Source organism: Nannobrachium achirus (assembly GCF_963921795.1).
Source record: "Nannobrachium achirus genome assembly, chromosome: 1".
Taxonomy (NCBI): Eukaryota; Metazoa; Chordata; class Actinopteri; order Myctophiformes; family Myctophidae; genus Nannobrachium; species Nannobrachium achirus.
Genome location: NC_137810.1, coordinates 28929025 through 28946458, shown reverse-complemented (window position 1 = coordinate 28946458; position 17434 = coordinate 28929025). Strand labels below are relative to the sequence as shown.

The 17434-nt window shown below is 45.5% G+C and overlaps 1 protein-coding gene across 1 annotated transcript in view; it reads right to left on the bottom strand.

Annotated features, from left to right (window-relative positions):
- Positions 1-5023: 5023 nt before the first annotated feature.
- The window catches only part of crb1 (crumbs cell polarity complex component 1), a gene marked incomplete at both ends in the record, with an annotated part of 34383 nt that continues 21972 nt past the window's right edge, over positions 5024-17434 (bottom strand). Inside the window, 6 exons of the mRNA XM_080727980.1 lie at positions 5024-5254; positions 5744-5986; positions 12065-12191; positions 12572-12694; positions 14385-14429; positions 15260-16208. Of these exons, the coding sequence (XP_080584106.1) occupies positions 5024-5254; positions 5744-5986; positions 12065-12191; positions 12572-12694; positions 14385-14429; positions 15260-16208 (1718 nt within the window). The remainder of the gene's footprint in view (positions 5255-5743; positions 5987-12064; positions 12192-12571; positions 12695-14384; positions 14430-15259; positions 16209-17434) is intronic.

Genomic DNA, 17434 nt, shown 5'->3' with positions numbered 1-17434 from the left:
ACCGAGCAAGGTGCTCCTCACATTTTCAGAAACGATGTCGTTTCAAAACGCCTCTAGCACTAATCTGGTCTGGGCAAAAGCATTCTGACCTGAAATGAAATTGGGTACTTGAGTTGTTACAGTTCTTTATCGCTGTTGTTGGGTGGAAACCTTGTATGGCCAAAACCGTTTTTATTCATCATTAAAAAAACAACAATTTATTGCAGTTTAGTGTCAGAACCGTGACAGCGTGTCCGTATCCTTCCGGACGGGTAACGCCTGACACTGTGGTTCCCCTGACACATCACTGTGACATCACTGTGACATCACAGTGATGTCAGATACTCAGAGCAGTTATCTCCATATATGGGCAAATTGGGCATAAACAGGTGACATCACAGTGATGTCAGATACTCAGAGCAGAGCATAAAAGTGATTCTGTTAGGGATCTCCATATATGGGCATAAAAGAGATTCTGTTAGGGATCTCCATATATGGGCATACAAGGGATTGTATCCCAGATGATGCCCTGTTAGGAGAACCACACGAACAGAATCCATATATGGCCAAGACAGATGGCGCGACCTCGCCCTTTTCGCCCTTAGGCATCTTACTGGTACTACTAGTGAAAATAACCGATCTACAAGCAAGCACACAATACCTCGAACCGCGAGGCATTGTGTGCTTAGAGATCAGCTTTTTTCACTAGTTTTGGGCAACAGTCGTATTATGATGAGTCAGGGCTTTAATTTACCTAAAAAAATTGCCAATTTGAAAGTTAGAGATACAAGGTTTCTGCCGGACAGTGACGTTATGCTTCTTGACCCCCTTGAATCAATGCATAAATGAATGGTTTCAGGTGGTATTATTGATTATGGTCTGCCACTTGCCGGTGTTACATACTCCCTCTATTATGATCCAGGTCTTATGCCTTATGCCTTAACTTCTTTGCCTTTTTTTACTATTTTGAAAAACATTTTTAAGTATTTCAAATGCTGATCTACATCTGCACGTTGTGAGCTTGCAGATCATCTATTTGAAATATTTAAAAAAACATGTCTATATAGTAAAAAAAGGCAAAAAAGTTAAGGCATAAGGCATAAGACCTGGATCATAATAGAGCCCTCAGTGTTTTGTTTTGCTGTGGTGTGGGGATTTATTATTTGGTTCTCCCGTAGCATTTTGTCTTTTTTTCTTTTTTTATGTTATAGTTTCTTAAATTTTAATCGATTCTGATTACGCTATTATTGTATTTCTTTAGCTTTCTCTCCTTTTGTTCGTAAATCCCCCAAACACTCATTCTCAACTAACTCTTCAAAAGGCTTCAAAGGGTTCCTCTTCTTTTAAGTATAAATTGTTGATTTCATATTGATGAAAATAGTTATTTTCAACTATTATTACTAGATGCGTATTTTTGCTGGCTTGAGTATATTTTACATGGATAATATATGATTGGTGTTGTATATTGTATAAATGACACCCAATATTTGAATGTTTTAGATTTTATTTTTTTGAAAAAGATAGATTTTTTTAGGATGTTAACAGAAAAGCCAATAAATGCACGTTGTATCTAGTCGTTTGTGATCCGAAGCATTTGACACCTTTTATTCAAATCAAATTGTGTAATCATTCTTTATGGAAATGCATCGGCTACTGCACGTGCTTACTGTTATATCCGCATGTATGTATGTATTGTGTTATACTTTTGTTTGATTTCAAACATGTATTTTCCAGAACGTGGTCTGTTCTGCTGATATTAAATATTGTTTCAGTATTTAGCACATCTGTCAGAGCAAAAATACAGTAGCATTGCATGTTTTGCAATTCAATCTCATCAGCCTTGCATTTGGCTATTAGCCTATTAGTCTTCAACTTTACATGCCTTGCATCCTTTAAGTATTATAATATTATTTTCTTTATTACAGTAGCCTACACACCCCATGACTACTGTAAATCTGAAGCCAGAGGTTTGTTAACATAACTCAGACAGTGTCTTAACCAACGCCTGTTGTACAGGATGATGATCTGACTAAAGCTTTAGTAGCTTTGGTTCCACTTACATTCATGTTGAACTGTGAAGAAAGGGATTTCAGGGCATTCACACTTGGTTTACTAACCTGCCGGCTAGGAGAGTACTTTGACCTTGTACTGAGAAGTTGCAGGCTTGTGCCTTGAATGAGGATGGTCAAGGAATTTGCCTCTTTTGTTGAAATGGAAAAGGTTTTCTCTCACGAGAATTGCTTAGTTCAGTGTATGGGGTTTGTGTAACATAAAACTAGTATTTTTATTCAATGTCTCATGACTGACGGCTTATTTACTGACTGAAATAACGAGCAAATGGAATCAAAAGGTACATGTCTATACTATACATACAGTCCAATGCTCATTGTAAGAATGCCATCACTGACCTGCCCACCCAAAATCGTCTGGAAGCACGATATCCCTGGCGGTGTTTTGCTTCCTGGGTGCATTACATTCTCTCCAATTTCCTGACGAATTTCGAGACATTCAGAATGACAGTAAGGCATTAAGTGAATAAAGTCATTTAGTCCTTTTCTAAGAATAATACAATTCTTAGATAACACACTTTAAGAATTGTTTATTACAAATATTTAACACATTTATCTGCCATGTTTTCAGTGTCATGACAAACTGGCACAAGTGGAACGAACACCTTTTCATCTCAGTCCCATGGTGTGGTACTGTACGTTGACTCGGTCTCGACTGTGAGTCTGTGCACACATACATATACAGTAGGCTACAGTAACTTGCATGTTCTCATGGCAGAAGGAATTGTCTTAAACAATCTAATGTGTTCTTGAGGCGTAAATTGGTACCATGGTACAAAACTGTATGCACTGTGAACTGAAAATAAATGATACATGTTTATGCAATGTACGTGTTCTGTGTTGTTGACATAATGCACACATCTGACACAATGCTTGCAGAAATAATTTGTGTGGGAGGCAGTTCACTGGAACACACTGCTACAGAATGCTAGAATAGATCGTTTGATCAAATGGTTATACTTTAAATTGACATGATTATATAGATCTATCTATGCAAACACTGAACATCCATTCTGAGCTCTACGTTGATTCTACGATAATTGTCCAATACATTCAATAAATTAACACAAATAAGCCCACTGAAATTACAACATGTTTTCTACTTAAACTGCATGGGTGTCAATCAGTGTTGGAATAAAAGTCACAGTATCAAATACAAAATAATCAATACAATATGTACACATAACATTATTTGAGGTGGGTTTTGAACAACAATCAGACCATGCCAATCCACAACTAGTCAATTTGAACCTAACAAGCTCAACTAGTGCAGCTACCCCTGATATCGTCACTGTCGTGCAGAAACCTTGTATCTCCATGTTTCAATATTGTTAGTTTTTTCATAAATTAATGCGATACTTCATCATACAAGAATGATGCAAAAAGTAGCTTGTAGATCGGTTATTGTCCCTATTTAAAATGTAGGGTATGCACGTGACATTATCCTGCCCGGAGGTTATGCGGGAACGCCTACTGAGTGGCAAAAAACAGAGTCAGTAGGCCAGCACGGCGAAAAGAAGCAGCTGTCACTCTCAGTAGGAGTGAGGAGGAGTCAGAATGTGTTTCCCAGCGAGCGCTTACAAACTCCAATGCTTCATGCTGCTTTGTTTTGCCACTCAGTCTAGATGAGTGGCATATGATGCATCCCCTGTGTAACAGGGGTCTTCAACGTTTTCAGGCCAAGGACCCCTTAGTTGAGAGAGATGAAGCAGGGACCCCCACAACCTTTTATAGATTCCGTTTTGTTGTTTGACAGCACAATCATCATTGTATTTTGTATTCATGTCAATTTGTATTGAACTGTCATTACCTAAAGAAAAACTTGACCTTTCACTCTATACTTAGTCTGCTCTTTTCCCCCCTCTACACCAAACCTCTTTGCTGAAAATAGCCGATCTTCAAGCTCACACGTGAGCTTGTAGATCTGCTATTTTTGGCTACAGTTCTCAGAATATGGACACTACTAGGGTCAAGTTGTTAATACAAAAAGGATTGAGACATTTTGAGGACCCCCTGTAGTAACTCTGAGGACCTGGACCCCCTGTTGAAGACCCCTGCTCTATAATCATTAGAAAATGATCGGTTTTGGACATACAAGGTTTCCACCCGAAAATCATATATAATATTACTCTATCAATTCATAGTTTTCTCATGAGGTGTTTACAGGGCCGTACTGGGACATAAATTCGGCCCAGACCGGCCCACCACAACCGGCGCAAACCAAACATAGAAGATCTACAAGCCCACAAAGTGTCGAGGCAGTGATGTGTTGTGGGCTTGTATCAGCTGTTAAATGTTTGGGTGGGACTCCTGGGCCACAGTAGCCTGTGATTGGGCTACTAGGCCAGTATTCAGATGATAGAAAAGGCCCACAGGCCCACTTATAGTCAGCCCACCGGATATGCCCAGTAAGCCAGATGCCCAGTCCACCCCTGTGTGTTTATCCCAATAATGTAGCACAATGCCATACAGTAGCTCACTGGCCATGGTTGCCATTTAATTATAATTCTCACTTAATTGATTACAATCACTGTTTGCATGATGTCTGCAATCAAATACTATAAATACTTTGCAATATGCCCTTAGCATAGCCTACAGTATACACTATACAGTATACTGTATACTTACCAATACCAATAGGGATGTTTGCTTGGATATTAGCAATAGAACAAACATGAAAGACGCTGATTTAAAAATGTGGATGAAATATCATAGTCAGTCCATTTCTGACTGTAGGAGTGGGGAGACATTGGGGTTCCAAACCCATTCTCTTCTTTAAATGTTCTGAATAATATCCCGATTTCTTATTCAGGTTAGCGCTATACGGCTCAGTCTGCTGAAGGAGTCCTACTTAAGTCCAATGCATTTTGAGCAGGTAAAGGTCTGCTATTTTCAGAGCATAAATTAGGCTTCAGGCCTATAGAGAAACAGACCACTGGACTCTTATGGAGAGCGGTCACGGCCAGTGTCTCATATCATATGAGTCTCTCCACAGGGGGCGGCTGGGTGATGTTCCACATCTCCACGCGGGAGCCCTCCTTCTCCTGCCGGCTGGGGCTGTAGGTGCCGTGCGTGGCCCGGCGGTTGAGCGCCACCACCAGGCTGACGGAGGAGAGGACCAGGACCAGCAGCAGCACCACTGACACCAGGCTCACAGACAGCAGGAGGTGGGAGGAGCTCAGACCCTCGGCGCCGTTGGCAGTCAGCTTGAAGGGTGGAGGGAGGGAGGGAGGGAGGGAAGGAGCGAGGGAGAGGAGAGGAAAGGAAAGGAAAGGAGAGAGGGAATCAGTGAAGGAGCTGGGCCTAATGGGGAGTCATGGGCAGAGGTCTCAGGTGGTAGCAGAGGCGTCAATTGGGTATGGCAAGGTATGGCAGCTGCTACTGGGAAAAAAAATTAAATGTACTTCTTAAAATAAATTCATCGTGCCTGTTGCTAAGGTATGGCAACATGACTGGTGTCTTGCACGCGCCAGTCATGTTGCCATACCTTAGCTTTTGCTGAACTGACGCCACTGTGTGGTACTGTAGGTTGTGAGTGAGGATGAGGACGCATTTTCTCTCTCTCTCTCTCTTTCTCTCTGTCTCCCCCTCGCCCACACACACACGCTCACATACAAACAGACACACACACTGACACACACACAGATATAAACAAACAGAAACGGCCTCCTCCCGCAGCTATGGCTACATCACACCAGGCGCTCCACGCGCGCTGCCAGAGTGTTGATGCATGCGTCAGCCAGCCCAGCGGGGGGCCGGGGACCAGCAGGACCAGCGGGGGTCTGGAGGCGCTGTGGGCTGAACCCTCCCTCCGTCTGCCGCCGCTCCCGCAGCCTGGCCACGGCCAGCGCCACCAACACCGCCACCACGATGGCCAGAGCCACCAGACAGGGCGCCAAGATGGCCGCCACCCGAGAGCCGTACGGAGCACGCTCCGTCTGCAGAGGATCACACACACACGCACATGCACACGCACACGCACACACACACACACACACACACACACACACACACACACACACACACACACACACACACACACACACACACAAACCTGGCTGATGATCTGCTCTGATTTGCTCAGTGAAAAATATACTTATGCATGTACATTCTACATACATAAGTAAGTAGGCCACATGACATGAGCAACAGTCACTTCCCGACAGCCAGGATTCAGAATACCCTCTGCCAAAAAGAGCCCTCCACCACCACCACCACCACGGTTAGGCTATATCCATGTTCCCAGAAGCACACACGTGTTGTATAAAGACATGCCTCTCATAGAAACAGAGCTGCTCTGCATCGGGCGTTCCGTTCTGATGCAGGCTCTTTCATTCTTTTAATGTGAAACCAGCTTAGAGCTTTGTTCAGTGAGCGTAACGCTGTTTAACCTGTGCTCCTCTGCTCTTCTGTTGTCTCACAACAAGCTGAAACACTAACATGTACTGTGCTGCAGTCTGCACACACCCCAAACTACACCACCACCACAATCAAAATTACTCAGTTACACACACATACACGCACGCACACGCACAAGCACATACACGCACGCACGCACTGAGCACAGCATGCAGGCCGACACATTCAATCAGATCAGATCAGGTCTCTCATGTGGACAGTGATTAATGATGACTGTCCCCACACAGCAGAGATGAAGCATGTTGTTCACTCACGTTAGTGATACCGGCCGGCGTAGCGGCTGTTGTGACGCTCTGAGCTGCTACTGCCATCACAGAGAGAAAGGTCACCACCGGTAAGTGTGACTGAAGTCACTGAAGCCATCCACAGAAACACATTAACAACATAAACCCTACAGTATATTGTCACTATCGGGCAGAAACTTCGTATCTTCAAGTTTCAAATTTGTACGTTTTTCTTCGCAAAGTAAAGCCCTACTTCACCATAGAAGATTGTCGCACAAAACTAGGGACAATAGCTGATCTACAGCACAACAGCGTTGTGTGCTTGTATGTAGCTATTTTCACTAGTTTAGATCATTTTTAAAATGATCAATACAAAACGAACAGTTTTGGACATACAAGGTTTCCAACCGACAACGACGATATAGGCTACTGTATACTTCATTGAGTCCCCCAGGGATATACAGGTATACTAGGCCCCCTGCTGTTTTCCCTCTACACTAAATATCTTCACGCATTGTGATCTCGTAGATCACGTTCAGCCCAGAATAGGGACGCTAAGAGTTCATGTGGTTGAAACCTTGTCTTAGAGCTGTAGTCACCAGGCTGAATGGTGCAGCAGGGAACACACATTCAACAGGAGAGAAAAGAAAATCGCAACATTTCACAAACCAGGTCTGCAGACGTAAGCTCGAGGAATCAATCGCTTTAACATAACGCTAATTAACAAGAACAACAAGCCCAGCAAGGCCTCAGCAAAAAAAAAAAAAAAAAAGGAAAGAAAAAACTCAGCTCATGCACATTCTGTAAGACGCTCTACTTTATTTCTCTCTCTCTCTCTCTCTCTCCGTCTCTCTCGCTACAGGTTCTTTGTTGACTTCCAAAAGTGCTTACCTGTCAGTGCAGCAGCAGAGCTGGCTGTCACAGAGAGTGTGGTGACACATCCCAAGTGGAGCAGCCTCCAGCCAGGGCCCGCCATCAGTCACTGACTGACTGCCACAAACACCCAGACAGCCAGACAGACAGACGGAGAGACGGAGGGAGAGAGAGAGAGAGAGAGAGAGAGAGACGCGCAGCAGCACACGTCTAGAGCTAACCAGTCTCTGAGGTATATGCGGCGACGAGGCCACACAGAGAAACCTCCACACAGTACGGCAACAGACACTGCCTCAGTGCTTACCTGCTGTCAGCACTATCAAGGTTCTGTGTTCGTGTGTGTGCGTGTGTGTGTGTGTGCACACGTGCGTGTGTGTGTGTGCATGAGTGTGTGTGCGTGTGTGTGTGCTGCACACACAGGTAGCCGTAGTGTGTGCAGACTTATATTATATATACCGTATGTGCAAGTGGATACGTGGACGCATGCTCAGATTCACGTGTGTGTGCGTGTCTGTGTGCGTGTGCGTATGCATATGTGCGTGTGTGTGTGTATGTGTGCTTATGCGTGCATGTGTGTGTGTGTGTGTTCCGAGGTGAACCACTGTGACTGCCAGATAATTTGCCCTCATAGGTGTGTGTGTGAAGTAGACCAAACCTGCTTGAGTGCCACCAGCTCTCTGCTGAAGCGGCAGTTCAGAGCCACACTGCTGCTTTCTGCTGGCGAGGCACTATTCTACCGTTCTCTCTCCTCTCTCTCTCACTCTCTCTCTGCCTCGCTCTCTCAAAGGATGGCCACATCAGAAAAGACAGTGAAAAACTACCTTACATTTCTTCTTACCCTCTCTCAGCATTTTTTGCTACCTGGGCACCGCTGAGAGGGACACACAAACACACACACACACACACACGCACGCACGTCGCACGCACACACGCGCACGCTCGCACACATACAGGAACGAGAGGGAATGGAATGGCACGAGAGGGACAAAGAGGTAGAGAGTGTGCAAGTGTCTGACGAGCACACAAATACAGTAGGCCTATATAGCAGAAAAGACATACACGCGCACTTACCAGTGTGTGTGTGTGTGTGTGTGTGTGTGTGTGTGTGTGTGTGTGTGTGTGTGTGTGTGTGTGTGTGTGTGTGTGTGTGTGTGTGTGTGTTTGTGTGTGTGTGTGTGTGTGGTTGTGAGAGAGAGAGTGAACTTGAGGTTACTCAGGGATATGCTGTTGTTGTATCTCATTATGAGAGATTAGTTAGCTATATTTGGAGTCACGCTAGCCACCTGACTGCTCAACGCTCTCTCTCTCTCTCTCTCTCACACACACACACACACACACACACACACACACACACACACACACACACACACACACACACACACACACACACACACACACACACGCACGCACGCAACTGCAATTTAAGCCCTATACTTCGTCACAAGACGAATAGCAAAGATAGCAGATCTACAAGCTCATAGCATCCCCAGGCAGGATCTACCCTGAGAGAGGGCGAGATCATTTAGCGACCTACAACCGGGTCGCGACGTGGTCGGTAGTTTTCAGCGACCGGGTCGCAAAATCGAGCGACCGGGTCGCTAAATGGAGCGACCGGGTCGCTAAATCACCGACCGCGGCACTAAAGCGAGCGACCGGGTCGCTAAATGGAGCGACCGGGTCGCTAAATCACCGACCGCGGCACTAAAGCGAGCGACCGGGTCGCTAAATCGACCGACTGGGACGCTAATTCCATCGACCGGGACGCTAATTCCACCGACTGGGACGCTAATCCAGCGACCGGGTAGGTAAATCCACCGACCGGTGGTCGCTTCCACCGACCTACTAACCCTAACCCTAACCCTAACCCTAAACCTAACCTCAGTAACCTTACCTCAGTTAGGCTAACCTGCCACGCAACCTCCCGACCGTTACCTCAGTTAGGCTAACCTGCCACGCAACCTCCCGACCGGGTCGCTAAATCACCGACCGCGTCGCTAAATCACCGACCGCGTCGCTAAAGCGAGCGACCGGGTCGCTAAATCGACCGACTGGGGCGCAAAATCTTCCGACCGGGTCGCTAAATCTACCGACCTAAAACTGCAGGCAGGTCGGTAGATTTAGCGACCGGGTCGGTCGATTTAGCGGCGCGGTCGGTGATTTAGCGACCCGGTCGCTCGATTTAGCGACCCGGTCGCTGAAAACTACCGACCACGTCGCGACCCGGTTGTAGGTCGCTAAATGATCTCGCTCCTACTGTCTACCCTTTTAGCTATTTTTGACAACGTTTGCCAATTCTTGCCTATAACGGCGTGCCCAAAATAGGGACACCAGGTTGAAAGTGGTTAAAGATGAGTGACAAAACTCAGACAAAGCTAGCCTGGATAAAAGAAAAAAAGATGATCTATCGCACTATTCTGGGATGAACTGCAAGTAGCTGAATCCTTCAGTGCCTCTCTGAGGCACTGCCGAGGAGCCAGGCTCATCAATCCTGTGAGTGAACATGGATGAGTGATGTTTGGATGAAAGCATGACTTGAAGAGAAATGACAGCCAAGAGACATGAAAAGAGGACAAAACAACAGATCTCACAGTGTGGATAAGAAAATAGTATTTTTTTTTATTTTGTTTGACAACAACAGAAAGAGAATGGACACAGAACAGGACGGGACTGCGAAGGACACGGTGACAGAACACGTGACAGAAGAAACCACGGGACAACAATACGATCATACAGAAATGTGTTATGTAGAATGGACGGAAAGGACAAAAAAAGGTGTGATTGTATAATGGAAGAAGGTTCAGAAATGTTTTGTTAACAGTGGTTCTCAAAGTGGATTCCAGGGACTGTGGGTTCTTTTAGGGGGGTCTAAATTGACCCATACAAGTCTGTAACTCTGACAGTGTACAAATGGAGTTAAGGAGAGACCTTGAAATTTGAAAGTTTGAGAAACACTGGGATATGATATGGGAGCCCAGTGTTAGAGTGGGAAGCATGACACACTGACACCGGTGACAATAAGTGCAATAGAGACAGAGCCAATAGAGAAATAGATAGTCCTTAAGCCTGATTTATATCAACACAGCTGATCTAGCTCACAGGAGTTGTGAGCTTGTAGATCTGGCACGCATTAAAAAGTCATTCAGTTCAGAATGATGGCCTCTTTGGTAGAGAACTAGGCCTTCCCTCATTACTTCCACATACAAAATTCAAATCTGACACAATATAATGAATGGTATACATATAAATAATAGTGTTCTTTTATGTTCCTCACGTCACTGAAAGTGCATAATTGAATGTAACACTTTTTTGAGCGGTGCTATCTGCTCCAATACAGAACTTTGTGTGTATGTCCATATGTGGGTAAATAAGTATTTGATACACTGTTCCCATGTATTTGTACTGTACGTCCCTATCCGAGTGTCCCTTTTCTGATTGGACAAAATAATGATGAGTACATACTGTATGTATGTCATCTTCATACTGTACTTGGCGTGCCCAAACTGTTTCTTCAGGAACTGTATTTTCTGCACCGCTCACTTCATACTGGTGTGATTTTTTAGAGAAGCAGGAAGGTGCTGACTTCCTGCTTCTGACTACAGAAACACGTCATCCCTAAATGTTTTACATTCACGTCATCTCCGCTAAACGCTGACCTTTAATGATGTGGCACTGAAGCACTTTGTGGGAAAAACATGTGCTGCCAATTGTCCAAGTGTCACTTTAAGGCACAAATACACCTCAGTCTGTGCTACAATTATAACCCTGCGTCTAACCCTGGACAATAATAGCTAGCGATAATTATCTCCTCGACCATCAAGGAATGTCAGGACATCTTTGTGCTTGTCAACATCATTAAGAAATGTTTGGGTCCAGCACATGCATGCATACTGTAAGTACAGTATACACACATGCATGATAACACACACACGCACACACGCACGCGCGTACACACACACACACACCAGGGATGGGACGATAAGCGATATTATCGTTTATCGTGATAAAAAACACTCACGATAATCGTATCGTGGAGATTCAATTTATCGTGATATCGTCCTCCGTCATGCACTGGGATCGATTCAACTTTTATTTGCCGAGCTGCATATCCGGTTCCACTTAAACCCTCTATAATTGGTAAAAGGTACTTATAATATACATACTTGATACAGTCTTTTTTTCACTCTCTATCAAATGTCTTTGCCAAAAAAGAGACGATCTTCAAGTAGATCTGCTTTTTTTTTGGCAAACGTTCCGCCCCAGGATAATGGATTTTGATCATCACGATAATATTGTCAATTGGGTTTTCTTTTGTCACAATAATCGTGATATGATATTTTCATATCGTCCCATCCCTAACACACACACACACTCAATCAGTCAATCGTCGACTCCCCAGTCGATCTCGGGCTCGTCATCATCCAGCCTGACAATGAGGTAGGAGAGCAGCTGGAAGAGGTTCTGCCACAGCAGCACCGCCACGTAAAAGTAAATGTCGCTTACGTCCGTCTGGCACACCTCCCCGGCGAAGCTCATGTCGCACACGCACACAAACTTGTTGATGAGGTTGCGGCAGTAGCCTCCGTTCAGACAGGGGTTGGACTTGCACTCGTCCACCTCCTGCTCGCACCTGCACAGCGGGGGAGTGACAGCCAGAGAGAGTGACAGAGAGGGAGGGAGAGAGTGACAGAGGGAGAGGGAGAGAATGTCAGACGGTCGGTAGAAAGAGAGAGGGGGGGGGGACAGGGATCAAAGGACGGGAGGAAAATTGGAAGGTTGGAGGAAAAACAGAGAGACAATTGATGCAGAGTGACAGGAAATGGTCAGACATACTGTACAGGAAGAGATATACCAGAGTGTCGGGAGGATGGACGGTTGAACAGATACACAGACACAGCGTTTTTGTGAACCATACATTTTCCATTTTTCTGTAGGCACTATTTGCCTGTTTCCCTAATCTCTATAGCCTCCGTTGTTGTGTCTCTGTGCCCAGTGCTCTGGGTGTCGTACCGGTGTCCCATGAAGCCTGGTGGACAGTCACAGGACAGCTCTCGGTCGGTGCAGTTGCCTCCGTTGAAGCAGGTGTAGTTTCTGGTGTCGTCGCCACACACAGACACAGGCAGCTTGTTACGTCTGCGGGGACAGTCATATAATAAACAATATATAAATAATAACAATAATAATAATAACAACAGAGTAACATAAGCAGGGGTGCGCTGCTGTGGAGCTATGTGGAGCGCCACTCCACTAGCTTTGAAGCTGCACACAATGGACCTGCCGATCGATGCTAAGAGTTGGATAACAGCCGCTGATGGATTCATTAACTAATTACATGAGGTAAATGCATAATTATGACAACACTAAAGTTTCGCCATTATGCGAGTAAATATATAGTAAGTAAATATAGAATCCCATTTGATATACACTATCTGTGAGCTAAATGTCTACTTCTCTCTAAAGACGCAGTCCCTGCTTGGCCTACAGTATATTGCACTTATGAGCTTCAGACAGTACTACTTGTTAATCAGTAGGTGTCCTATACCCAACACCAGGGTCTAGGTTGCTCAGTGGAAGAGTAGGGAGACTGCCTCCATTTCTGAAAACCACTGCAGATGTGTAAATTACATGAACTCAACAAAACGTGTCATTTTAGATTTTTTGCTATTAGCTGACATACTGTACAAGCTCACAGTGCATCACTTAGTGCCATGCTGCAAGCTTGTACATCTGCCATTTTTTGCCATTTTTGAAAAATGTGGAAAGTGTGAGAACTACTGATTTATTTGGCATTTGCAGAATCTGCCTCAGGTCTTAATGGGTTAACATAGTCCACTACACTGATCGGTTCAAATAATGTTTTATTCATTAACAATAACTTCCAGATTGCTGCTGTAACACTCAGGATTTTACAGTGCATGTGTCTGTTGAATTTATCTGTGCTGTCATCTGTGGGTTCCCTCTACTCTCCATGTGGGAGACAGCCAGGCTTAGGAGGTGACCGGGATAATGAGATTAAAAGCTCTGGGTATTCCACAGCAGGCCAACAAGTCACATGTAGAGCAGTCAATCAAATCACAACCTATCCATGTGTTCTGACTCTGACTACAGGGTAGAGGGAAAACAAGCTGGGTATAGGTTTTATTATATCCAGATTACCCCCAGGGGACGTTAATCTGGATCTTTTGCTTTCTAGGACGGCACGGCACAAAGTGACGCGGTGTGAGCTTGTATATCTGCTATTTTAGACTAGACAACACTAAAATCTAAAATGACACAGATGCTTTCCATGTGCATGTAATTTGTCACTGTCATTTGTTTTATTACCTGATTGACTCTATATCTGATTGACAGACTTACACTGATTTAAGGGACTGAAAACAAAGGCCCCTTGATTGCTCTGTCACTGTCATTTGTTTATTCTGAAGAAGGCCAGCACCATCAGGCCAAAACATGAATATATTTATAAATATGATTCATTTCATATGGAGCCAGTGTGTGCGACACTTTGTTTCCAGAAGTCAGCACCTCACCACAGCTACTGGTGTGCATTACGTTTTCTACTTTATTATGTGCCAACATTTTTTAAACTGAGCTTTTTTAACATGCCAAAATTCCTTTGTAACAGTATGTGTCGCATCTTTTTCCAAATGGTGGATATTTCAGTTTAGAGCAAAACTTTCCACATGAGGGTAACAAATTATAGCTCATATTAGCATTGGGTGTCATTTTACGGCGTCCAATTATACAAAAAAGGGAGACATTGTGTACGCCAATTGAGAGGCAAAGGACAAGTAAAAATGGGAACATGGGAAAAACAACTTACATGGTCCTGACAATGAGGTACCACGGAATCTCTTCAACTCGTTCTCTGGAGAGGAACAGAAAGACGAGGAGTAAAAGAGAGAGAGAGAGAGAGAGAGAGAGAGAGAGAGAGTGAGAGAGAGAGAGAGGAGGAGGAGGAGGAGGAGGGGGGGACGTGTAGTCACAGAGACAAACACACACAAAAGATGATTGTGATGAAAACTTTACAGCAAAGATGTTCCCCGTAAAGAGAGACGTGCACCTTGTCTGGTGGCTTGCTGAGAGAGTCACTCGTACAAAGGCTTCCCTGCGCGGAGGCGAGCAAATGCTGAGAATGTCTGCGAGAGGCTGTGTTTACAGCGTAAATGGTTGGAGGCATTCCCCTGATGGTTCTCTGAGGCAAACGCTATAGATGACAGGGCTTGGGAGACTGTGGCGCTGTACCAGAGAGCTCAGTGTCGTGATTATACCACCGACACACGACGGCACTAGACTTAAGGCCCACTCCTGCTGACGCTAGAACAGGCACGCCGCCGCATCTGAGGCGCTCGCTCGCTTCAGGTGTGTTGGAAATGCTGAACAGAAGCGAAAATGTGGAAACATTTACAGTGGAGCGCTTTCCTTTGTGCTGCAATATGGTCCCTCGGCTATGCAACTTTTCAAAGAACATTCCACTTGTGTATTTGTGTGTTTGTTTACTATTTAATCAAAACAGTTTATTTCACAACAGTGCACTGAGTGCAGATCTGTTTTGAAAGCAAGAATGAGCGCAGATGCATGTTTTCTAAATTGTAATATTCACAATGCTGTTGTTTCAAACTCGTACGGTATGTCACCTTGCCAGAGAATAACTCAACTGTTATTCTATTCTATTCTACTTTTGTTATGCTCTCTTACTTGCAGAAGGGTCCGGTGTAGTTCTCGGGGCAGAGGCAGGCGTACTTGTCAGGTCCGTGTAGACAGGTGCCTCCGTGGGCACACTCGTGTCTCTCGCAGACGTCCACCTCCACCTCGCAGTCCACGCCCGCGTAGCCGATCTCACAGGCGCACTCGTAGCTCGTCCCCCGGACGCTGCAGTTGCCCTGGACGCAGGGACCCGAGGCGCAGGTGTCCGTGAAGAAGTCGCAGTGCCTCCCGGCCCAACCCTCGGTGCAGCTGCAGTTGTACATGTTGAAGAGGTCCTGGCACTCGGCTCCGTTCAGGCAGGGGTTGTTGGGCCAGCACACCGCCGCCCCACTGCAGCCGCTCTGCGGGGGAAGGGGTGACACGCGGACAAACTGCTCCCGCTGCGTGCGCGGGAAGTTGACCTCGAAGGAGCTGTGGTAAGGCAGGGCAATGCCCCCGATCTCCACGGTGTCCAGGCATCCGGCCAGCATCCAGCCTGCGTCGGGGCCCAGGCCCCCGAGGAAAATGTCCACGCCCTGCCCGAGGAAGTCCAGGTTGCCCGCTTGGCTGGCGGAGGTTCTGGCCTCCTCCGCATCCTCGTCCAGCACCAGGGTCCACCTGGACGCGTGTGCCCAGGGCGCCGCCATGAAGAGGTGGACGCTGTGCCACTCCCCGTCGCACACGCTGGTCCGGCTGCTGAGGCTGACCGCAGACAAGCGCTCCGGGCGCTCGTCGTCTCCGGAGGTGTCCTCCTCGCCGGCGTTCTGCAGCTCCATGAAGAGCAGGCCGTCCTGGATGGACAGGGTGATGAAGGCAGAGCCCCGCTCTGCGTGCAGGAGGGCTGCGTGGCACTTGCGCGTGCGCAGGCTCAGAGAGAGGCTGGTCAGGTTGCGGGAGATGCGTCCGTTTCCCCGGTAGGTCAGCACACTGCTGTGGTCCAGGAAGGTGGCGTTGGAGTAGCCTGGAGGAAATAGGCATGTTTATTTTATGGATGATCTTAGTTCTATGTGAACCTTGAACCAGACCATTTTTTAAAGATTGAAAAGACCTAAAAAAAAAGAAAGGATGGGGTTCACCTAGAAAAGGAAGCTTGTGCTCAGCATTCAAACTTTGAAAATTCGAAATTTGTCAGGCTTGTGATTCTTAGCCTGTGGCTCGTTGCCAGACCACGTCTGTGTCCAAAGAAAGGGCTTGAGACAAACCTTCAAATCCAACCAGTCTCGTCTTTTTAAGAATATTAAGATGTACCATAATAATGTGTTCATCAATAATTGACCATCTTCACCTTGTGTCTGCATTTCTATAACACCTTTTATCCAAAGCACATTCACACACACATTGGCATGGCACACAGATGGTAGAGGCAACCACGCAAGGCAGTTAGGGATTCGTTGCCTTGCTCAGACACTAGGTTAATGGTCTAATAAAGGAAGTTTCATCTGATGAGGATACACAGCTTAACCATAATCAATACTACTAAAATCCTGTTTGAGACATGTGATAGTGTATGTGATCATGTAATAGGTACCCTGGCCTGTACATAACCATAGAGGCTGCTCCAGATTATCCCAGAGGAAAAAGGATAATCTGGCCATGCAGCGGCCAGAGTTCAATCCTACTTCACTGAATACATACTGGCAGATTAAGGGCAGTATGGGTCAACATGTTCACCATGTTACATATGTCAACAATATGAGAATGACCTTTTGCAAAACAAGATCTAAAAGATTAGCTAGGATACATACATGCCCAACTTACCAGTGGTTCCCAACCATTTCTGGATCAAGGCCTACTTGAGAATCTTGAAAGCGTTGGCGCACATTGTCAGAGCATGTGTATTTTAATGGTCAATCTATTGATTCTGTTCCGGCTTGGATCAATGGAACTAATGCTAACGAAGTATACTTTAAGTACCTATTTAATTGGTATCACAATTAAAATGTTCATGGTTTTTCTTTAACATATGACATTCCTTTTTTACATTAATATTGCAATATCCTCACGGCCCACCAGCGGGAAACACTGCAACATACTGTATGTGTGAACACGAATAGTGAACAAGCGTTTATTTCCAAAATGATCCATGAATGACCAGAGGAAACAGAGCAGGGTTTCCCCAAAGTTATGTCGAACCAAAATTTGATCAGTTCAAAAATACTTTGGGGAAACCCAACCTTGCTGGAGGCA